The sequence below is a fragment of the Motacilla alba genome, chromosome 1, assembly GCF_015832195.1.
Source record: "Motacilla alba alba isolate MOTALB_02 chromosome 1, Motacilla_alba_V1.0_pri, whole genome shotgun sequence".
Classification (NCBI taxonomy): domain Eukaryota; kingdom Metazoa; phylum Chordata; class Aves; order Passeriformes; family Motacillidae; genus Motacilla; species Motacilla alba.
In genome coordinates, this window is record NC_052016.1 from 99,785,885 (window position 1) to 99,809,966 (window position 24,082).

General features: G+C 42.2%; 1 protein-coding gene across 8 annotated transcripts in view; it reads right to left on the minus strand.

Annotated features, from left to right (window-relative positions):
* The window catches only part of ARHGEF7 (Rho guanine nucleotide exchange factor 7), a 115,845-nt gene that overhangs the window by 80,484 nt on the left and 11,279 nt on the right, over positions 1-24,082 (minus strand). For 6 of the 8 annotated variants that reach the window (XM_038128154.1, XM_038127891.1, XM_038128564.1 and 3 more), the window contains exon 2: positions 19,995-20,081. In XM_038128154.1, coding sequence (XP_037984082.1) covers positions 19,995-20,081 — 87 coding nt within the window. Of the gene's footprint in view, positions 1-19,994; positions 20,082-20,177; positions 20,668-24,082 lie in introns of those variants that run through there. The other 2 variants (XM_038128481.1, XM_038128391.1) reach the window with 1 other exon arrangement.

A 24,082-nucleotide genomic window follows, 5' to 3' on the forward strand; every position in this document is an offset into this window, starting at 1 on the left:
AAACCCCCAAACACATAGCTACAGTCCAGCCACAGCAGATCATCCAGCATCATTCAGTAGTAAGTTTCTGTAAGAAATTCAAACTTAACATTTATGGGAATATCTATAAAAATTTCCACATTCCAAACTAAGAAAAGATGCCCTCTAGAAGGTTACAAGCAGCCATAAAAATTCAATCCACACCAATTCTACTTATTCATAGTAATGTCTGGGAATTCAATCAGAAAGAAATAAAGATAACTTCCTTTAAGAAATTAGCTATTGCAAGAATTTGATAGTTGTGATTCATCAGGTGATACACTATATGATGGGCTTGGGTAGCCAAGCTGACAAGGGCAGCTAGAGGTGATACTGGGAGCAGTCAGCCCACTTTATCTCAATTCCTTCTTAACAGTTTCATCTCCACAGTCCAGAGTTCTCCCAGCCTTCACAGGACAGAGTCCTCACTCCATCCTCTCACTGGCAACACACTCTGCCTCACCAGTGCTGCCTGGGCCCAGATCCAGCATCCTGATCCAGAAAGCACATCCTGGGTTTCCTATAGCCATCCACTGAACACAGCGAGCCTCAGCCACCATTGTATCAACGGTAACCATACTGAGACATCCTCATCCTGGCACCTGGATGCAGGCACCAATGCTGAGGAGTCCAGGCCCGAGGTGGTTGATGCCCTGTATGGTCAGGAATGTGTCTGTCCACAGGTACAAGAGCTTGGAATCTGGTGCAAGACTCAGGTATGCTACCTTGTCCTTCCACAAGTTACAACAGTTCAGTGACTGGCAAAGATGGTTTTGGTGTGAGCCCTTTAGCTAATGTGAGTGCTGCTCCTCGACAGCAGGAATTTTTAGCAGAGGGCCATACACTCCTCCAAACAGGAACGAGGGATGCCGTCTGTGGAACGAGGACAAGCACTTAGGAAAAATCAGTGACAGCCTATTCAGGCCCAAAACCTGCATCTCAGATTTGCCAATAAGGAAGAATAGAGAAAGACAAATATGATATAGCAATATTTTATCAAGGTATTTTCCAACCATTTGTCTCAGGGACTATCTGCATCTAAAGGTCTTAAATGGATTTTTTAGATTTCTATAGTCATTTTGTAAATGATGCAATTTCAACTTCTACAAAAACTACAGAAATCATTTGCACAACTTAGTTACAGGGTGAAGAATCGCTTCCTTTCATTTGTTATGACCTTGCCAATTGCTTGGTTTTTTCTGAGTAACCCTTAGCCCCTGTGCAAAGAGAAATACAAAATAACCTTTCCACTTTCTCCATGCTGCCTATTACCAAGATCCTATTGATCTCACACACTCATCTCTTCTGTTGACAGAAGACTCAAATTATCTGCACCTCACACAGACTCAATTCCTTCATTTTCTTGTAACAAGTTCTGTTAACTTTTGAAATGGCAGACTATTCCATTTCCTTTAAATATAGCATTTCTCCCAGGCACTGCTGTAAATATAATTCCTCTTGATGCTAGAATTCACAGAACAGCGAGTGACCAAGCACAGCATCTTTGTCATTTGCCAGGACTCCATGACACCTGTCAGTAAAAGACCTCAGACACTAAATTGAAATTTTAACTACAGTGAACAGCAAAATACTTGTCACAGCCTCAGCAGCAGAGGAATAGAAGGCAGAAAACATGAACCAGGTCTTTAAAGGTCAAGGAAGGAAAGAAGGAAAGAAGTCCAGAGATCTAAAGACCAGTAAAGCAAATGCCTAAGCCTGGTAAATTAGCAAAAGATGTAACAGAAAAAAGAAAACAGGTTTGGTGAGGTTGGCATAAATAGCGAAATAGAAAAGAATTAACATTGCCTTGGGAGAAGGAAGGAGCCTTTCCAAAATGCTTCTATGCATCTTAAAGCAATTAGCCAAACACAGGGCAGTTCATATAATACAGCATATCTGAATATCCTTTGAAAACACAACAAAACAAGGATTGGTTTTATTTTAAACAAAGGTCATTTGAGCGAGGAGACTCCTCTTGAAGATTCAGAAGTGCTACAGAAGAAACAAATAACAGCTGTACACAAACAACTGAGTTTCACCATGAAGGGAGTACCAAAAGTGATCAATAGAGATCCAACTTGGGAGCCACATTACTCAACACAATGTACCTGCAATTTCACACAAGGCATGGAGAAAGAACTTTAATGAGCATATGAAATTATTGCAATTAGTCAAAACTTGAACTCACAGAACAGCCACCATACAATGTTGTCAACAGCCAAACATTAAAGCAGGAGGGTGAAATCCAGTGCCAACAAATGCAAAACCTACCTCAAGACAAAATAATAGAAAAAAAAAACCCAAACTCCATTATTATACCCGTACAGAAATGAGTTCTCAATTAGCTATTTACACGGACAGGTAAAAGATGACCCCAAGGTAACAACCTCAGGTCACTAAGTCATGGAGTCCAACAAAAACAATACTGGAAAATTAGAGGCAACAAACAGACTTTTTTACTATTTGTGCAGCCTAAATACAGCTGTGGTCCACTGTGACACTACAAAACAAAAGGGGTACAGAGACGCAAACTGTTTAAACCAGCTAAATTAATGCAATGGCATCCACATGAGGTAAAAGTGAACTAAATACGTTCTTCTTGGAAAGAGATGGGATGCAGTGCAGTGCCCTAATGCCACATGAACTCACATATAGCATGGAGAACATCTCTGACACAGAAACAAAGGCACCCACTGCCACCAGCTGCAGCAGCTGAACAAACAAAAGGAAATTATTATAAAACGCATAATTTAGATATGGAATTTACTGCCATAGGATGCTGTCAAGGTAATGAGAGCTCAAAAGAGCATTAGAAAGCTATTTAAATAAGCCACAGAAGGAGTTCCACTGAGCTGTTAAATATACAGGGATACATCCCTGACTTCACAAGGAGCTCCTCAGCTATGGACTGTCAGAAGCTGGAAAGATTTAACAGCAGGCATCATGCTCTATTTTTACCAGCTTGTCTGAGTTTTTTACCTTTTCTTCCAGGCAACTACTACAAACCTGCATCTCACAAGATAAGGTAAGCTAGCCTTTGATCTGAACTTGCAAACTTATCCTTAGGTCATTGAAGACAGTAAGACTATTTCTACATTTTTAATGTCCAAATCCAAGCTAAGTAAAAAGTTTTTTATGCTAGTGTAGTTACAACAAAAAATCCCCTGTAGAACACTGCTTGAGTAACAGTAATGAGCATTTATTTCTCAAATTCTCAAAACCATGCATCAAATTTTGTTTCACAATTATTACAGGATTTAAAAGTTGAGCTAAACAATAAATTGTCATATTGGAAGTTACAGAAATATTCTGACAGCAGTTACCTCTAAGAAGACTGAGAGAAAATTGTACCTAGCTCAGTCTAATTGCACCTTTTTACTCCAATGGCCAGTGCTGACTCCACAGGTCTGCCCCCCACATCTCTCCAGTGTGGACCTGATCACAGAATCATGGGGTGAGTCACAGAAAGTGGCAGGGCTGTGTCTAAGACCCAATTTCATAACAGCAGTCCCTAGCCACAGCAAAAGATGTGCAACAAACCTTGTTCACCACCAAGAGGGGCAAACATTGTAATGCTAATACCACTAAATGCACGACCTAAACACCAACATAACTGCACCACTTCAAAATTAGCTAGTAATCATGTCTAACCTTAAATGACAGCAAGGAGATTAGCAAGAAGAAACAGCCTCAAATATCACTATATCAACACGTTGAAGTTATGGCACAGAAGTAGCATTTTTAAATAAAAATTTCATGTGATACATTAACATGTGAGAGTTTTTTTCCCCCACTTAATCTTTGCTATTTAAATACCACAAAACAGTCAGCCTCAGTCTAGAAGAACAAGTCATGGATTATTATACTGACCCATCTTCACAGCTGATTCTGTGGAGTTGAAGTTTATACTAATGGGACTTCTGTGGGAGGCTCACAATTTCCTAATATGCAAAGTCAAGTTTGCTGAGTTAACAATGAGGCTTCAAGTACAACTGAAACCCCTACAGGGAAGCATTTGAAACTGAAACTATGATTTACATAATACTTTCAGATAAAAGGATACCAACCAACCCTCATGGATCTACAGCATCCTCAGAAACACAATTCATCACTGTAAAGCCATAAATGGCTGTAACATTGGCATTTAGCACAAGTCTCAGAAAAAGCCAAACTAAGCACATATAAATCCTTTTTAGATCATTATTTCCATTACACTCCCCAAAAATCCCATGTAAAATTCCTGCAGAGATCACTAATGTGACTAACATCAGTCTCAAGATGTCAACCTCTTAGCTGTGACACCAAAGCAGAGATCCAGTTATTTCCAGAGCCACGCAGCACTGGAAATCTATCTTCTACAAGACATACAGACTGCAAAACATTCTGATTTACTAACACAGAATATGCCAATGCAATGAAACAGTAGTTTGTTAAAAGCAGTAACTGTGATCACAAAAATCCAGCCTCAGAGAAGCACACTCAGAGGCGCTCTGTGCGTGGCAAAAGGAAGCAGCACATCCTGGGTGGATAACGGAGTACAATGTGCCATTCTAGAAACAGGTTAAATCCAATTGAGCTTTCAATTGGATGCTCCAGAAGCATTAAGAAATGCAAAGACATGGTTCCAACAAAGTGGAATTGCTGAAAAATCTTCAGCAAAGTTATCTCAAAATGGTACTGCCAGCAACTTATCTTTATGGATGACATCATCAAGAAAGTGATTTGTATTCCAAAAAACAAACACAAAAAAATAATTTTCTGTGGGTGAGAAACTCGTTCAAATACACTGCAAGAAACAATGAAAAGCAAACAAAACACAAGTTAGGACAATACTGCAGTTTCCCAACCAACCACTACTCTTAGTGAACAGTATCAAGAGAACACTCTTTTTAACCTACAATTAGTAACAGTAGCCCTGGAAATCAACATACTTTGTGTCAGGTTTTTAAAAAATGTAACTATTAAAAAGCACTTCTCATTTGTTAAGCACTGGCTGAATAGCTTGCTCTGCACTATCAATCTGCCAGGCAGAATTTGGTTTGCCAAGCCTTTGCCAGGCTTCTAGAACAGCCTGCCTTATTTCGCACTGACTGGACTGCTGCTCAATGCAACACACCTGATAAAACAATACACATATACTGTACCTGTACATATTTAACATAACTAGCAACATAATTAGTTTTAGTGTAGCCCAACAATAAATCCACCCATGAAGACTCCGCTCAAAGCTTGCAGCAGTGGTTTCTACACTATCTTTTACAAGCAATTTCTTTCAGACAGACATTCAAACCATAATCCCAAACTTGATGCCACCTTTTAGAATGGATTTAAGCCACAATGCAATGCCTGGATTGTACCAAAGCAATTCAAGTCCTGCTTCATGGCAATTCACCACCCTAAACTCCATGATTCTAGTGCTTTCTGAACAATTTAATTCCAAGTACTAGAAGCCACTGGGTCTTCCAACATAAGAGCACCTCCTTCCCAGTACCACCTGCCACCCCAACTAGTGGCCAAGGTATTCTGTCAAAAACTCTTCCAGCCATGAGAGCAGGTGAGCAGCCGTGCTCTCTCCAAGTTGCTTAAGAGCAAGTCCTCTAGACGTCAAACAAGCCACAGCTCACTGCCTGTGAGGAGGCTGCATCTGCTTGCATAAATTCCCTCAGAGAGGCTTTTTAAAAGGCAGGATAACAAAGGAGGAGAGAGTTTCATGCTGTGATTTCACATCCTTCATTAACTCACAAGAAGGGCACCCAAGGCTTCCTCTTCTGGACTACAAAGCCTCCCTATTCTACAGAAGAAAAAGAAATGCACAAAGATGAAAAAGTTGTCTGTAATATTAAAACCAGGATTATTTCAAACAAACCTCAGTATATCTTACTTCAAGCATCACCACAGTTACCTGAGGGTAAACACTGACATGAAAATATAATTATTTCCCTTGGGTCGTTTATCTAGTGAAACTATTAGTATTCAGTAGGTACTGAGGACACTCCTTGATGAGACCACCTGAACTACTACCAAGAACAGACTAAACTTGAGAGCAATGACAGACAGCAATTAGATAGAATTCAATACAGCTTCAGCACTTTCAGTAGTGAAGTAAAACAATTAAGACCCTATCTCAAGGGCTGAGCACTGCAGTACATCCCCCCAACAGTTCAAGTCTCTCACGAGGCACAAGTAGAGATCTGACAAGCTTTACCTCCAAGAGAAAGCAACGTCCCAATTCAAATGATGTAAAACAAAAGCTACATCCAGAAACGAGGAGGGGGAGCATGCCAGACAAAGAACGACACTGCCAGTGACAAGTTTCACCTAAATTTAGGACAATATTTTTCAGCTGTCTGGGTCAATGCTGTCTCCCTTTGTATCCCTAAAGACTTGATCCCACCCACCACAGGTTATCCTCTGGAGAGGCTTCTGTTGTTGACCATAACAGGAAGCCTCTCCATAACAAACTTTAGCGGGGATCCACGAGATAGTGCTGAAGCCAGGGGGAGGAAAGGATAGTGTTACAGACACCTGCAGCCTCTGCAAAACCCACTTGTTTCAAGTACATGCTCAGCTACAAAGTTGCACACTCCCTTTCCCACTAGTTTTTCAGCCCATCACCCACTTTGCTGTAACAAACTGAATTGGCTGAAAACTAAATCAATCTAGCTTTTTTCCTGGAATGCTTCTCGGCGTTTCAAGCACCTGACCAGCACCACAGAGAGTCTGAGTAAACATCTGCAACAGATAGAAAAATACTTGTCTCTTTGGCCACTGACCTTGGAAACATCGGAAATCAGGGTTAGACAGCTGATGCTAAGTTAGGAATGACAGGAATGAGGAAACAGAGGCAAGTCACCTAGGAAAACATCGCAGAAAGCAAGATTAGAACTCAAAACACAAGTGGAAAAACACAGCCAACAAGAAAGAGAGAATGGGAGAGGAGAAACAAACAGTTACTAAGAACTTGGTGTAGAAGCCAAGTCATATCATCCCTCTGCTATCAACACTTAGCAAATACAGCAGTTGAGAACATGCCCAGCTCAACGCAAAGGAGAAACCTGAGCTTACCACCCCTGGCAGATAGGCTGACAGCTCAGGTGCAGAGGCTGAGATGGAGACACAGAGACACATCTCCCACACATCACCAAGCTGCCACAGAGAACTTTCTTTCTCCCTATATTTTTTGAAGTCTAGGATCACCTAAAGATGACCTACATATTCACTGTACAATAATCTAGTTCACATTTTGTGCCAGCCCCAGCTCTTTCTTGACCTCCACAAGGTCAATTTGGTAGGAAAGCAAGCAGGGTAGCAGGGTTATTTCTACCAGCTGACCTTCCTGCACCATCTCACCTTGGAGCCTGCCAAGCATCCACGCTAGACGATGGATAGGCAAGAAATAGGTAAGTGATAGCATGTGTCAGTGCTGCTCTACTGCCACAAGGGTATATCCACGCTAGGAGCACAGCCTGCTTTCAGCCTGCTCTGCATCGTGTCCTGCACTCACAGCTCCAGCCGAGGCCCAGAGGAGCTGTGTCAAACCATAGACACTCAAGGCTGCAGCTCAAACACCATGAAAGCAAGGGTAATACCTTCAGAAACCAACCAAAAAAAAAAAAAAAAAAAAGTAGAGAGGAAAGCACTACATTCATACAGCACCTAGTAACTCTGCCTACAAACTCATACTTAAATCCAAGTCTGAGACCATCCAATGGATAAAGGAAGAGCAATGAACAGCTTTCCAGCTGGAACCAGGCAAGGTTCCTAGAAAAAACTGAGCAATTGCCTGTTTAGCAAAATGCACATACAGAGGGGGCCCAATTATGCTTTTTGGGTTTGGCATAGCAATTTCTTAAGTAACATCCACATCAAAAATGGAATTGAGGGTAGTGTGGTGTGCAAAAGTTATGCCTGCAGTTGTTCCTGTAGGAAACAAAGTCTTGCAATGCTTGTACAATACAAAGATAAGTATTCTACTTACCTATTTTAAACTAAACTAATACAAAAGCTGATTTATTTACACCTGTGCAAAACAACACCAAATTACAGTGTTTTGCATGTGTCAATTGAAAACAACAAACTGCAGCATTCTAAGTTACAAGAGTCTCTCACTTCTGTCTCTAAGTGTACTTTCCCAAGACCTGAGATTTTTTTGAGTGCTCTAAAGGCAATGTATATTCTTCTGCATTTGCTGACAACAGCTATAAATAAAATTACACTAATTCACTTAGTTTTGAATGCTATAGTGACATTTGAAATACCTCTAGCCAGAAATATTAACAAAAAAAATTAAGAGATAAGCCATCTTAATAAGCAAGTACAGGCAGGAAACAACTAGCTGACTGGCATCCCCAAAACTGCTGAGCCCTCCAAGCCAACTAATTAACTTAGGCCATAAATAATACGTAGATGTGGTCAATTTAACTATCAGCAGTTTACAATATCAAAGTCAGGTAATTACTACAACTTTGTATTTTAACAATGAAGGATTCTCTTTCAGTTTTAATGCCAAGTACAGAAAATAACTTTAGCTGCATTTATCCATGAAATTTATCTTTTGCAAAATGTTCATGTGACACCAGGATGAAGAACTAGCCTAAGGCAAAGGGTGTGAAAATGCATTTTCTTGTCATTTACTTTATGCTGCTCACAAGCCCACAGGGTGAATAGATTTAAATGGCCTATTCAAATAATGATTAGATTAGTATAGATTAACATCCTGTTCCATGTTTGTAATTCAAACACTTTCCTAAACCTTTGGCATCAATCTTTAGAGGAAAAAAAAAAAAAGTGAGTGATTACCCTATATCCACACACTTAAATGCTTTAACACACATGATTTAAATGCTTTAACAACAAAGACTATGATGAACTATGTCATGATTTCTGCAGAGGCTTGCTTTTAAACAAAACATGGTAATTGCCTAAAGTGTACATTTTGAGGACACTATGAAGCTAATAAACATATAGAACATGCAAAAAAACCTGGCGTTTCAATGTGTTTTGAACAGAAAACCAGTTAATTCAACAAGTAGGAATCTTTGTGCCTGATGATTTAAAACCAAGCGCTTCCAGGCACTTTCTGCTAAGAGATTTAAGAATTCAGAACTGTCTTTTTCTTACCTCATTTCTATTCATTAATTAAGTGAACATGTCTGGGGGTGTGATAAATTCCACTCCCTCTCCCACTCTTTGCTTTGTACTGACTGAATGAACCTCAAAACATTTGAAGAATAGGCTGCTCCAGTCATAAAAGTATGTAAAGGTCTATTTATTTTAGATTGGGTTGCTGCTGTCAAAAGAGGACATCCCAGATTCCTCCCTTCTCCATTGAGTCCTCTATGCCAACCACTCAACCAATCCAGTTCTGAGGGTCAGTCACAACTGGAAGAAAAATCTAATACACATATTGGCAGGGAAGCAGTGAACAATTTACTGCGAGTCTGTCAGATCATCTGAAAACAAAGCAAGACGTATTTCTACTCACATTTCTTAAGAAATAATCATGAAACACAATGTAAAGTCATCTAGACGATGTAAAAATAATACACAGACAACACACACTTGCTGACAGAGTTTACAATTCTGTAAAACATGGAACTGACACCTTGTTGGGGTGCTTCCATTGCAACTCACATTGATCTAAAGCAGTGTGCCCTTCTCTGCCATGCCCAGTCACTGCCAGGCAGCTGGGCAACAAGAAAACAGTTATCCATAGTACCCGTTCTTGAAATTTTTTAGTAGAAACTTAAAGAAAGGGGGAGAGGGAGGAAATGAGAGATAATTTAATTAAAGCTAGGGCAGTGGTTTGGTTTTCAGCAGTACTTGCCTAGGAGAACTGCTTTTGCTGGCACTTCCAGCCAACACTCTCCTAAAAACATCATGCAAACAGCCTAGAGATTGCGATGAAGCAAGAGTGGGCATCACATGGAGAAGATTTGATCAGGCAGGAATTCTGAAAGTTTCTTAACACGTATATATCTGGTAAAAATTATTAAGCATATCATCACCACATTCTCACTAACCATCACTATTCCTCTCTCTGATAAGTCTTCTATCCTCCTCAAGAAAAACATCATGGTAGGGGATAGAAAATAAGCGTGGAGAGCATGGGAATAATTCTTTAAAAAATCTAGATATTAAAAAACCACTCAGTACTAGCAGGAGAGGATCTGTGAAGATGCCCTTATCTCAGCTAGTAATAGCATGTATTTGGTTTTGGGTTCCCTCACCTCTAGTTTTTCCTTTATTATTTCACAGCCTAAGGCAGCTGCACCTTTCATAGGGCTGCTGAAGCAAGTAGCATTGAGGATTTGTATCAAAGGAGTTTGGCTCAGTATTTAATGTTTTATTTGTAAACTGAACTCAAAAGCAACTGCTACTTAACATTTCTAAACACTCCATTCAAAGAAGTGTGGCCAACAACAGTCAAAAAACTGGAAGAAGTCTATGACTTCAGCTGAAGTTTGGGAGAAAAAGAATTAATCGGGGTTTCATCTGCTAAACATGAGCCTCTAGCCCCAGCCCTGCAGAAAGCAAAGGGTACCCCAAGAATGCTTCATCCTCTCCCTGCTGGCCCCAAAAGTTACGAGGGCAGCTGCTGGGCTGCCCACACACAGGCTCCCAGCAAAAGCTGCCAGCCGGGCAGAGCCACCTCAGGACACCACTCAGGCAGACCAGAAGGAATACCCTTCTTCTTTCCAAGGCACCAGTGCTCAGGCTCGTGTATTTACACTTGGCCCACAAGATGGCACTGACAGAAAAACTTTGCTCCCTCTTTTTCCCCTCTGTCCCTGCCTCTCTTTGTCACCAGGCTCACCACTGGCCCTGGACTGATTCAGAGAAGGAAGGACTGCCACCTACTGAAAACAGCACATCATTTTCCCACATTGCTGAATCTCCCTCCTCACCTGCCCCCAGGTTACCCAACCTGCTGGATCCTGCTGGCTTCATCCCAGAGGAAGAGTAAGAGGTACACAGCTGAAGACAGCTTTTTTTTCAGTAAAAAGAGTCTGAGGTTTTCAGCACTACAATTTTCCCCATGGCCTACAATTTTTCGCTATTTCCTAAAAAACAGAAATACCTGGGAAAAGCTAGAAGTGTCAAAAAACCATGCTGCTCTTCACACAGACAAGCTCCAGCTCTCAGTGATACTGACAGGACCAGCCCAGTATCTGATGAAACATCTAAACACAGTTAACTATAGAGAAATAGAGGGCTCAAGCTGGAACACGCAAGTGCTAGAGCCATTTGTGTATTCAGCTGAGCACAATAAGATAACTCCCCTTAAGGAAATGGAGAAATCATCATATTCTAATATTTCTTTTCCTTTTAATTAGAGCAAGGTGCTTTTCCCCTCTCCTCAACACCATCTTTCAAAACCAAGCCTGTGAAAGCTACTCTCCACTGCAGAATGCATATCACCTTTCCCACACATGCCAGGATATTTACATGCAAGAAGTCAGGAACAGTTGCAAAGCTGGAAGCACTTAAGAAATCAGAGCAACTCACAAAAGACCTAGATTTGCTACTCCACCATTTACAGATAACTGAAGTGATTTATGTCGACTCTTAAGTTCCAAAAAAAATCAAAAGATTCTGGCGAGATGACAACAAACAAAAGCAGCAGCTTGCTTTGCCAGGATGGACTCTCTTCTGCAAAGTCCTCATTTGAGGTAAGGTTCAAAGCAACTGTTCTGCCAGAATTTCTCCCTTGCCAAAATGATGCAATACAGTCATTGTCACAAGGGGAGAAAGTTTTCCAGGTTTCTGAAGAGACTGAGCACTGCCATCTCACATACTGAAGGATGCACTTCAGCTCTGAGGATCTTCTTAGTCCAAATACATACATTAAGAAAACATGTTATGTCATTAAGGTCTGCAGGTACCCAAGTTTTCTTCACACAATACACCACCAACTGTAACCTATTTTGTATATTTGTTTTGTTTTCCTCTGTCACACTCGTGCTTGGGAAACAATCTGACACCTAATAACAATGTAACTGTGTTCAGTATACACAATTGTAGCTGTACAGTGCAAGATTTATCTACATTTCTATTTTTAGTAGGCTTGCCAGCTAAAAAAAAATCTCTTCAAAACTATTCAAGAGAAAAAGTGTACGTGTAGGGAGGGAGCCTGAGACGTCCTTAGTCCAACTTCACAAGGCACTCATAAAAACCACAACAGCAACTAACAAGACCATAGCCATCCTCTGGGAAGTAAAAAGGCAGACAAGTGCTGACAGAAACAAGTCCTGACTTCTGAAATGCACTTCTCTGCTGAGCACTGGGCTCACAGCAGGTGCCACACTGTCCCAATGCCATCTCCATCCCTCTCTACTGTCCCTGCTGCTCCCTTGCTGAGAGGGACAGAGCAGCTCACCTGGTCTCCTCCCAAGAGCTGCCTTCACACCTGGCATCCCCAGCACCTCTGCACAGCTTGCTCCCTGCTCAGGGCTAATCAGAAGGGCCCCCCTTCCCACAGCTCCCACCCTCCAGAAAACCAGCAGAAGAGCCCTTCCTCATTGTGCTTCACAACAAAGGAGGACACAACAGGGCTAAAGAAATCAGAGAGCAAGAACTCCTCTGACAAGTCAGGAGAACAGCATATAAATCAGGAAGCAGACTCTTCTCCCTTTTTAAGCCTTAAGGACTCTGAAGTTCTGTTCAAAATCCTCCAACTCTCTCTACCCACCCTTTTCTCCCAACTTTCCTAGTTTCCACACCTTCCCTCAGATGATTAACTCCTCTTCTATCAAAGAAGCAATGAAATCCTCTTGTGAAAAGTCTGCTATATTTGAGCATAACACTGAAGTATTCTGTGCATTCTCTATTAATAGTGCAATACATTTTAATTGCTAGATGAAGGTTCATTTTAGTCTCAAGATCCAAAGCAACACCACAAATGAAGCAGTTACACAGAAGCCTCTCCCAAACCACAGAACAACTCATTTGCAAAACTGCTCTGAACAGATCTATACCAGTGCTGTGGTTTGACCTGGCAGGCAGCTAAACACCACTGAGCCATGCACTCACTCAACCCCCAGCCCACCCCCCAACAAATGGGATAGGGGACAGAATTGGAAAGAAAGGATAAACTCATAGGTTTAGATAAAGGCAGTTTAATATGGCAGAAAAAGAAGAGAAAATAGCAATGATAAGGGAATATAGAAAAAATGTGATGCACAAGCACCTGTTGACCAGAGCCCAGCCAGTGGTCAGCGAACAGCAGGTGGACATCCCCCAGCCACCTCCTCCCAGTTTCAGGGCTGAGCATGACACCGTGTGGGGTATCCCTCTGGTCAGCTGGGATCAGCTGTCCTGGCTGGGTCCCCTTCCAATGTCCTGGCTGCCAATCTCCTCCCTGGCAGGACAGCACAAAAATCTAAACAGTCCTTGCTTTAGTGTAAGCACTGCTCAGAAACAGCTAAAACAGTGAGTTATTAACATTATTCTCATACTAAATCCAAAATTCAGCACTATACCAGCTTCTAGGAATAAAATTAACTCAATCGCAGCCAAAACTAGAAGTACTCGTTAACATTTACTGTGTCACTGCAACTTGTCTTGTATATGCTGACCACCAAGACACAACTGTAACATTTTGGATGTATTCTGATAGGCTAGACTCACATTTGCTTCATGCAGCAAAGAAAGGAATCTGCACTCATGATAGATCCATTGTGCCAGTCTCTATATGCACACTGTCTTAAATGTTTCTGTTCAAAGTACCACAAATCGGGCAATACAAAAGAACTGGCAGGAATTAAAATATTCATGGTCTGATTCAAAATTTAGAAATTATATTTTTTTTACCTTGAAAGTACTGAACATAGACCTCAAGTATCAAAAAAAAAAAAAAATCAAAAAAATCCAAACAAAAAAACTCACCCCAAAAATAGCACTATATGTTACATTATTCATTACAAAGACACTCTTGTAATCCACTTTTGTTACTTGATAGCTTTCTTTTAAGTATCCACTTTTGTTACTTGATAGCTTTCTTCTAAGTCTTTTTCAAATTATCCTATATCAGGTGCTTTTGAATCTGTACCCCAATAAGGAGGGTCATTCTTCTCTTTAATGAAAGCCCCTGGACTCAACTTGAAGCCCCAACTTGAATCAGGAGGTGATAGCACAATATCATGCTACTGCTGATGCAACAAGCTCACACAAGGCAGAATCACAAGAAGTAAATTCTCACAGAAAGAGCAGGAAGGTTTAAGTGAAAAGGGAACCATGTAAGGATTTGAAAAGCTACCATGCACATTGTGTTTCAGACTGGGTTTTACTAAATAAAACTGTAACAGTTTCTGATACTACCATTCCTCCCTGCCCAATGCCATATGTTCCTGCCTCTGTGTCACCTCCTCAGCTAGCATGACACTATGCATGAATGGTATACAAGATGAGGAACTGGCTTAATATCAGGAAAAAAATACTGCTTTTCCACCATTCTATCTGTAAGACGCCCTTTAAGAAGTATTCAAAGGCTTCTCTTCAATAGGAATACAAAGGATTGATAAACACATGAAACACAGTCTCAGTCCTAGGCCTGCTACTCTAAGCATCATAAAAATTCTTCATATCACAAGAAGCCATTCTTATGAAAATAATGTAAATAAGTCAAGCAACAGTATCTCCCTGTCTTAAAAACACATATTTACACATGAGAAAAAGGATAGAAATTAAGGGTGTGTGAGAGAGAGTAGTCACATGTCAGAGAACTGTATGTACAAGTCAAGTTGCAGTGACACACAGCACTTTGCTGTAAGCAATAGCCAAAATATATTCAGAACAGTTTTGTGAACAAGTAGAAATCGGGGTGGGAGCTGGGGGAAGGAATACAGCAGACTCATCTTAGTTAAAAGATACAACTTTTCCCCTTTGAAAAATACACCAGTAAGATCGCAGCCTCGAAATAAAACTTCACAATGTGCAGTCCATAAGCAAAGAATGGAAACTTTAAAACACTGAGATTCTGGAAAATGTGTATGACATTTAAGAATCATGAAGGCATTTGTTAGCGCACCTTCTGGGTTATAAAGGCATTGTGTTGGAATAAACCCAGGAGCAAATCTAAGGAATATTGTTTGGACAAAATAAAGACCATAGTCTGAACAAGGGCTGAAAGGATAGGTAGATGATTTAATTTCTCTATCATCATCCTAAGAGTGGCATGAAGGTCTTCGGCACTAGAAACCTATTTATTCCTAATTCACTGACAAGTGAATGTCAGCCAAGTCCATCCACACTAGCAGCACAGCTCTACACCTTCCTGATACAAATAGGTCTTTGAAAGTCAACTGGCAGAATACCTTTCCAAGTCCAGTAGGATTGTAGCCATAATGACCTAAAGAAGTGGGCAAGGCTCAGGGGAAAGAAGCATCACCTAACAGATGAACTCCTGTGTTAGTGGTGGGTGTGAGAGAGCACAAACAGGTACCCTTGCTCTCAAAAGATTACCTGCTCTAACAGAGTGACACTGGCACCCCTCACAAACTTTTCCCCAAGGCTGGAGCTCCATTATAGTCATTCACAGGCATTTGTATATCTTGATTAAATCTTGAGTGCTACGAAATTTATTTTACAAATTTGCATGCAGTGTTCTGAACCTTAAGGGCAAATCCCTCTTGCTCAAGAGATTTTATAATATACAAGCACAGGATCTCAGACTGTCTAAGACTGCCAGGTTTGCTTCATTTCTTCTTTGGTTAGTTTATTATAGAAATAAATTCCTGGGCTTGGCATGGCTGCCTCTGTAATAAAATGACCATCCTTGAATCCTAGAGGCAAGCAGATCTCTTAGCAGGTAGAGAAAGGGGTCTCATACCCACGGCTTGTCTTTTTCCATGAAGCAGTTGCTATCTTACCCATCAGTATAAAAGTCAAAAATACAAAATATTTTTGAGCTCAAGAAACCTGTTAACATTCAGATAAGCAAGCATTAATCTTTTATTTGATGAAAGGCAGCAAAAACCCTGCAAGATGCTACTTAAGGAATTTGATCACACAGACCGTGACATTGTTCTCAGGATATGTCAAACATTCTGCCCTTTAAACAGCAGATACTAACATGGTTTTCCATTAACCTATTTTTGTTTATTATTCTACATTCATCTTGTTTATTATTCTACATTCAATGGCTCCCCCAACAAACTTCACTGCTCTTGAACTATACAGTGATTTCTCCAGGGCAAATGCAAGCTGTCCAACAGCTCTGGTCAAAGAATAAGAAAACACAGTATTATATTCAGGAAGCTCAAGCTCCTTTGAAAGAGAACAAAACTGGAGTGACATGACTCAGGTACAAGATAATCATAATGGCAAAACTTGCTAGGGCTCAGGTAGAAGTAAGCCATCACTTTTTCATTTTTCTCTCCTTTGCAAGACTTCTGTGATACATATACCTGCAGTGAATTCCTTCTTAACTATACATATCCACCCACATTCTTCTAGAACAGAGTCCCTCAGGTACAACAAGTATCTAGGACCCTGTTTGGAAAAGCAGGTCATGCTCCTCAGAAGGGAGTACAGTTAAATGTCTTCCCACTCAAAGAGAAAACTGGGTGGGAAAACAGCCTTTAAAGCAAAAATGGCAAGAACAGTACCTAGCAAATATCCTATTTGCCTAAGGAAAAGGTGCACAGTAAGATGTGAGTTGACAACACAGGTAGCTATTCTACAGTCCCCTCCATCTACACAGACATTCAGCAACGGCACTGAAGGCTCAAAGCAGAATAAACTACTCGACATTACAATTATTCTAAGGATGCACTAATGGCTTTCAGAAGGGAAAAAATATGGAAATTCAGTCCCTGGTGGAGGTCTTAAAACATTTTTTTCATTAATAGGTCTCAGTTCCTTGTATCCGCATACAAGAAAACTGTATTAAAAATAATTTTTAAAAGCCAATACTTGCAGCACATTCTTCTGGTTATTTCTGGAATCATGCTTTGCTTTACAAGATTGCTGCAAGATCCAAATTAAGTATTCTCTTTTCTACGAAACACTTAAATATCAAAAAGTACTGGGGGGTGTGGGAAGCGAGCCACTGGTTTTCTCTGAGGAACAGCAATCCTCCTCATTAGAATTTGAAATACCCTTTCTGAATGTTTTATTACCTTTCTAACAACCCAAACTTACTGGGAAGCAAAAGGAAGAAAATAAGAACAGCTTTCAGACACCAGCACTTTCCCAAACCAACAGATTTTCTCATCTATGCCTCTTATTCCACATGTAGGAAAACAACCAAAGTTATCATGTCCGCTAAAAAGGGGATCCACAGATGAAAGCATCTCTAAGAAGCCATCTACTGCTGTGCAGCTTCAAATTAACCACAGCAGTGGTTAATCAAATTCTCAATCGTGCCATAACAAAGTCTCCTAAACTGGAGACCTACCCAGCTCCAGCAAGGCAAGGAGCTCTGACATGGTTTTGTAAAAACACACCTCCACTGCTTCCAAGATGAGCTCAGATCTGGGAGCAAAGTGCTTGTGCAATGCTGATCTTAGGCTAACCAAACCACTACCATGCTTTCACCAGGCTCACAAAATAACACACAGAGACATCATCTGATCCAACTGCATATAAGTCACATTCAATGTAAGGCTCAAGCACAACCCTCATAAGCCACAGAAATCTCCACATTGTGGAATACTTATTAGGAAAAGCACCACATTAGTGCACAGAATAATGTCACATCTCCCCACACCACCCTAGAGCTTCCTCTGATAGCCATATTGTCCAAACATTTCTATTATTTAAGGTACCACATACACACATCTAACCCTTTGTCAAATATTCGTACTCACCACTAACTCCGTGTTAGCTCCTCTGCCCTCTCTGACAATATGCCCTAAGGCAGCTCCAGAGATGCTCCTCACACTCTTCACTCAACGCAATCTCTACACCCTGAGACTCAGGAAGCATTACACAGACCCTGCACAGGGGAGCTGTGGCATCTCCCCAGTTCCCACGGTGAGAAAGGCTCAGATTCTCCAGGGCTGACTCACACCTTGTTAACAGAGGGAGGGGAAAGAGCCCAGGAGTAGCGGATGGCCAAGAGGCCCCTGCCAGCTACTCCCTGGTTGAATCCAGGTTGCCATTGCTCTCATCTTTGGCCACAGTTAGGGGGTTGGAAAAATTAATGAGAAAACAACAGGGAACAGTGTACAAACCATAAATACACACAAGAGCTCCATAAGCCCAAGCATTTGTGCCCCTTCTTGCCAGCTTCTGAACTCTCTGGTAGCTTGGGAGTAATTCCTGTTCCAACATGCTGAGCTGGAAGCTACTGCTGCCAGTTACCTCCACGTAAGAAAGGTGTTTCCGGCAGTCTTGCTGAGAAGCCCCTGAGGCCAGGTTAACAATTTGACTATTCCCAAAGATATTCAGGCTCTCAGAACAAGAGCAAAATTATCTTTTCTTTCAATCATTTTTCTTCATTTTCTCGACACCCCAAGGAAAAGACCTGACAAAAGCTTTTTGTAACTAGAAAAGAGACCAAACTGCAACACAGTAACTATTCCCAGCCTATCACAATTGCAACAGCTTCAAGCTTTGTGAGACACCTGATGAAGGAAATTAGAAGCGGGGAAGCAACAATGTTAATGCCATTTTCCCCCTCTTTAACATTTACATTTACTCAATTTATTTCTGCATTGAGATCACAAGTACCTCCTCCCACAATCCCCCCCAGTCCATGAATGTCTACCACTTGAAGTTTGGATCTGCTCGCACACATGAATGTTCAAAGCATGAAAAGCTCAATGTGGCCCTCGAAAAGACAAATGGGAGTGACAGTGGCTCCAAAGCAAAAAGAATGCTTGACATAATGCACTGTTAACCCCAGAACCTGGTTTCTGAGTATTTCAGAACTTAATTTGCTTTTCTCCCAAGAAATCCTAAGGGATTTTCTACATATTTGGTGGGGAAAAGGGAAGGAAGGTAAAAATGTGAGGACTTCCTCACAAGAGGAGTGCTAAAAGCGGTCTTAATTTCCATCTTTGTCCATGAGGGAACCTAAGATAAAGGGCAAGTCCTGCAAGTATCATTTATTTCACTAATGATACCTCACTGTTTAGAGGCCTCAGGAAAGCAACCAGAGTCTTTTTTAATGACATTCAGTTACTGCCTGGCAAAATCACAGGCAAGACCAGAGGTACCATAAGACCTTGCAAAGTAATTAAGGGAACATTACATTACTTTAAGTCCAGAAGCATCAGAAACCAATTTTTCCACCCCAAAAAAATGTCTCCAAGAACTGAAATGACAATACCTCTCACTTTCCAACGCAGAGAAGCTGAAACCGGTTTTTAATCTCATCAGTTCCTTCCCACACGCCAACATCAAGTAAACTCGACAGCAGTATGTACTTGCTATAGCTAAATATACCAGCAATATTCGAGAACCTAATTTGCAACCCTGCGAACACACGTTCGGAAAAGATGGCAGTTTGCAGGGCTTTTATGTAACTCAAATTTAAATAGAAGAAACAGCACCTGCCATTTTCTTCAATTAGCATTTCACTAGGTTGTAGGCAACTTAATTTCTCGAAGCCGACCGCTGGCGCTTTCAAAGCGATTCCAGGAATAAAGCGGACACAATTCATCCGTACCGAGAATTCGCTCGGACAGAACAGCAGCGGCTTTAGCCGCCCCGGAGCCGGGCAAACCCCGCGCCCGGCACTCGCGTCGGCGGCGGCAGAGGGACGGGGCGCTGCCCGAGCAGCGGCGCGGCCCTTCCGCGCGGCCCCGGGCCCAGCGCGGCTCCGCCGGGGCGCGGCCGCCACCGCGCCGCATCGGGCAGCGCCCAGGCAGCCCCGGGCTGACGGCGGCGGCTTCCCCGCAGCCCCCCGGGCCCGCAGCCAGGGGAGGGGCGGCCGCCACCATCTTGTCAGCCGCGTCCCCGGGCACAAAGGGAGGGCGAGAAACCCCCCGCCCCCGGGACCCGGCCGAGCGCCCCCAGCCCCGACTCACCTCCAGGCGCAGGGAAGCACCGCAGCCCCGCAGGAACTCGCGGATGTTGCTCAGGCACTCGCCCTCCGTCCGCGGCTCCGGGTACACCTGCAAGAGAAGAGGCGGGCGGCTCAGCGCGGGGAGGAGATGGGACCGCACCGCAGCGGAGCGGAGCGGCGTCCCCCACCCCGCCGCTCCCCTCACCTCCCGCTCCCTCCGCAGGCAGCGGCGCCGATCGCTCCCACTGGAGGCTTTGAACCGGGAAGTAAACACGGAGCACAGGAAATGGCGTGCGAGGGCGGGGGGCGGCGGGCAGGAGCGCGGGCAGGGGTGCCCCGGCCAGGCGCGGCTGCGGGCGGCTCTGCCCCGGCGGGGCGGGCGGAGGGAGGGAGGCAGGGAGGGAGGCGCGGCCCCGCTCGGCCCTCCCCAGCCCCGCCCCGGCTGCGGGCGAGAGCGGCCCCGGGCCTCGCCGCACCGAGCTTCTGAACGTTTCAAATTGCTGCTACACAGAGCCTGCAGGGTTTGGCCGCAGGGCGAAGCGGCCCCGCGGGCAGCCCGGGGACAGCCCCTCCTCGGGACAAGCGGTGACCGCGCCCGGGGTACAACGCGCACGCCGCGGGTGGCCGGGGTCGCCAGTGGGGCTCGTCGGTGCCCTCGTCCGGACTCCGGTCCACCCCTGGGTATCGGTTTTCTAACGCAGAACTATATCAGAAATGCTCCGAAGATCTCCGCGGAAAATACCTGCACCCGGAGTTAATAATCTACCAATTCCAGGGTCTGATGTTAACGACCTTTATCTGTGGTTTATTAAACAGCCCCTTCCTACCCCCAGAAGAAAAAACAACTTCACATAGAGGAAAACCTTGACTGAATCTAAGACAGTTTTTGGCAACGCAGCCGTCTGCTCTCTGCAGCCGCACTCACGGTGCCTTCAGCTCAACCTCCGTATACCCCAAAAGAAAAGTGTAGCCCTTCCACGGAAAAGCAGCCTGCCCCAAGAGCTTCAGGGACATGGCTTCATTTACCACAGCTTAACTAAATTCTGTGTGCACATAAGCATCGTTTCACAATACATTCATTGATTTCTGTGAAGTAGTTTAGCAAACAAGTCATTGCCCGAGCTGGACACCTCGTTCTGTCAGAAGGGGAAAGCCTAACACAGCAGTGCAGTGGCAAGTCGCTGGAAACCGAGGTGTTGCAACACACGGTATCATGGCCTTTGATCATGCATTACACTCAGAGGTGGTTTTGTTACACGCATGTGTTTCAAGGTTACATAAACTCACAGCACGATCCACCTGCACAGCACTGCGAACTTCACATAAGGTTGACTCCAAACATTCTGTCAAGCTGAAACCAAGGTAGTGCCTTCCCACAAAGATACCTCTGACCCACATACAGAATTATTACCACAGAGGTAATTTTTGATACCTGAAAAATTAACAAATGTGACAGCGTGACAGGGTGAACCTGGCACAAAGAAATTTAAAACACAAGTCGCTATCATTTTCTGAACGAAAGTCAGATGAGTCTTAAGTGAAAGCCACTAGTCTGTAATACAAGGAATTTGGTAACGTTATGAGTTGAAGAATCTTCCTTTCCTCAAGGAAAGAACACATTCACATAACCCTCCAAACTCCTCAAATTACTTGGTACTATGATAAATCACTGTGGCTTAAGAATAACCCTTTACTACACTAAAACATAAAGGGAATCCCAAAGAAGCCCTACGGAATGACTACAGCCCAAAAGATAAATTCAGTAAGTTTGAAGGACACAAGAGGTGAGAGAGTCCTCCTGAAAACACCACAACCTCCATGTCTCTTGCTTGAAACACTCTTTGATTACTCTATTAATTTATTGCTTAATTCTAGTAAGAAATCTAAAGCTATCATTCCAACATCCCTTGTTAGAATAAGATGCTGGGAATTTTTTTCCATGTTGACGCTTCTAGTATGCTCTCTCCTATATGTTCTTAATATTCACACAACAATGACATCATTACAATTTATAACTGTTTTAACTTAAACTATTTGCATAATAACTGGGGGTTTATCTCCTCTTACACGTGCTACTTCATAGTCTCTTTTTTGTACCCACCATTTTCTTTTTCAACTACTTTGTTCATCAAGGCCTCTTTCCATTCTGGAAAACCTTAACATTACTTCTGCTCTTCAAACACGAATAATGTCTCCCAAGAAATCACAGTAAATCCAGGTTTCTCTTAAAAGAAGCAAATGTCTTGTCTCATAATGTAATCCACATTAACACAAAATGTCCCAAAGTCTCCAATACATTAAACTCAGTGATTCTAAGAAACCCAGACATGTACTATCACCTCATAAGACACCACACATAATTCATAAAAAACTGAACAATAACTGGAAAAAAGAGGCAAAAAAAAGGGTTAGGGGGAAGAAAGGAGAGAGGGTAAGGAGAGACATGATTAGAAAAAGGCAAAAACTTTCAACTGAAGATTAAAGAAACAACAAGCAAAGAAAACTCAAATTGTTCCCTATCAGGTCTGGAAGCTTAAAATACATGCCAAATACACCACTGAGACCTTAGCCCTGCCAGCACTCTAATGCATGTTTTCAGTTAAAAATCATCTTCCTCAAAACAATAAAATAAGTTACAGTAAATCTTTAGAAATGTCATTTCTTCCTTCAAAACAAGGACTTTGGAATGATAAAAGACTTTGGAATGATAAAAGAAGCAGGGTACATTTTCTCAGCTCTGTGGCTGCAAGCATTTTTATACAACAGAAGACAGAAGCATATGGGTAAAGAATTTAAAAATATCTTAGCATTTGCATCCTGCTAGAAATGTAAAGCATTAATGATCCCATGAAATGAAGCAAACCCGTTATTTACCTGGAAAATCTTAATGTGATTCTGACAACCTTGTCCTACAGACAGCTGAGAAACACAGTAAGGGACCTGAAGAACAAAACCAGCCCTGTGACAGAATGTTGAAGTGCAGTTATGTGGGCCAGGCCCATGATAAAATCACACATATGGTACATGATATCCTTTACAGTTACAGGAAGCTCAGGAGCATGAGCACAGATCACATTTATAGCCTCACAGATTATTCAAAATGTACCAGAACATCATACAAGCAGACCACAGACAGGTAAGTCCTAGTCCACCTGAAATAAAGCTAATCTGTACAGAGACAAAGGATAAATAAAAGTAGGATCATGTTCCCAAATTGTTTAGCTTAATAAAAAGTAGGTTGCATGTACATAAAGCCAGTGAAATAAAGAGGTTATGTATTTTCCTCTCCAGTATTTGCTTCATCCTTTTCCTATCATAGACCAACACCATTAGTTCATTAATGGGGGTTGTCTACTTCTTATATGTATACACAGCTCTTAGTACAAAGAGGCCTCAGTGTCCAACTGAAACCTCTGTGTGCTCTAGTAATACAAATAAAAAAGGTTAATAGTAATTAGAAAAGACAGGGATTCCAGAGGGACGTGACAGATTCTTAATTAGGGACCAGGGTGCCACAGTGGAATCCAAAGAGATGAGAGGAAGGTAATATGCAGAGCAGCCACTGTTTAAACCACTTCTTTGTGGTTCAGGGACAGGTTCTGATTAAGATTTAATCTCTTGGGGAGCAGTGCTAGAAACCACAGCTAGTTCAATGAGGACACTTATGTGATGCACTATAGCTATTGAGGAGCAGAGGACATTTCCCACCATCCAGAAAAGGTGGGGAACAATGTGCAATGCAAATAGATGGTACCTAGCTAAATGTTACATCCCTTTAGATCGGTTTAAATCTATGGTTTTAAACAACAAGTGAATAAAAAAGGGCAATGCAGAGAGGCTGCATCAGGAAAAGCTATGACAGGGGTGGTCTTAGAAAAAATGAAAAAGGCTTCTATTAATTAGTTCATTTGGACAGGGAAATCATATGAAGAAAATAAGCAAGGAATGTGTATAATAATGAACAAATAAAAATTTTTAAAAAAACCAAGCAAACCCACAGTTCTTTGATTGCAATCTCAAGTAAACATGAGACATTAATAAAAAGTAGAAGACATCTTCAGCTATAAGTATGGGAAATCAGCTGTTTACTTGCATTCACTGCTGAACAAG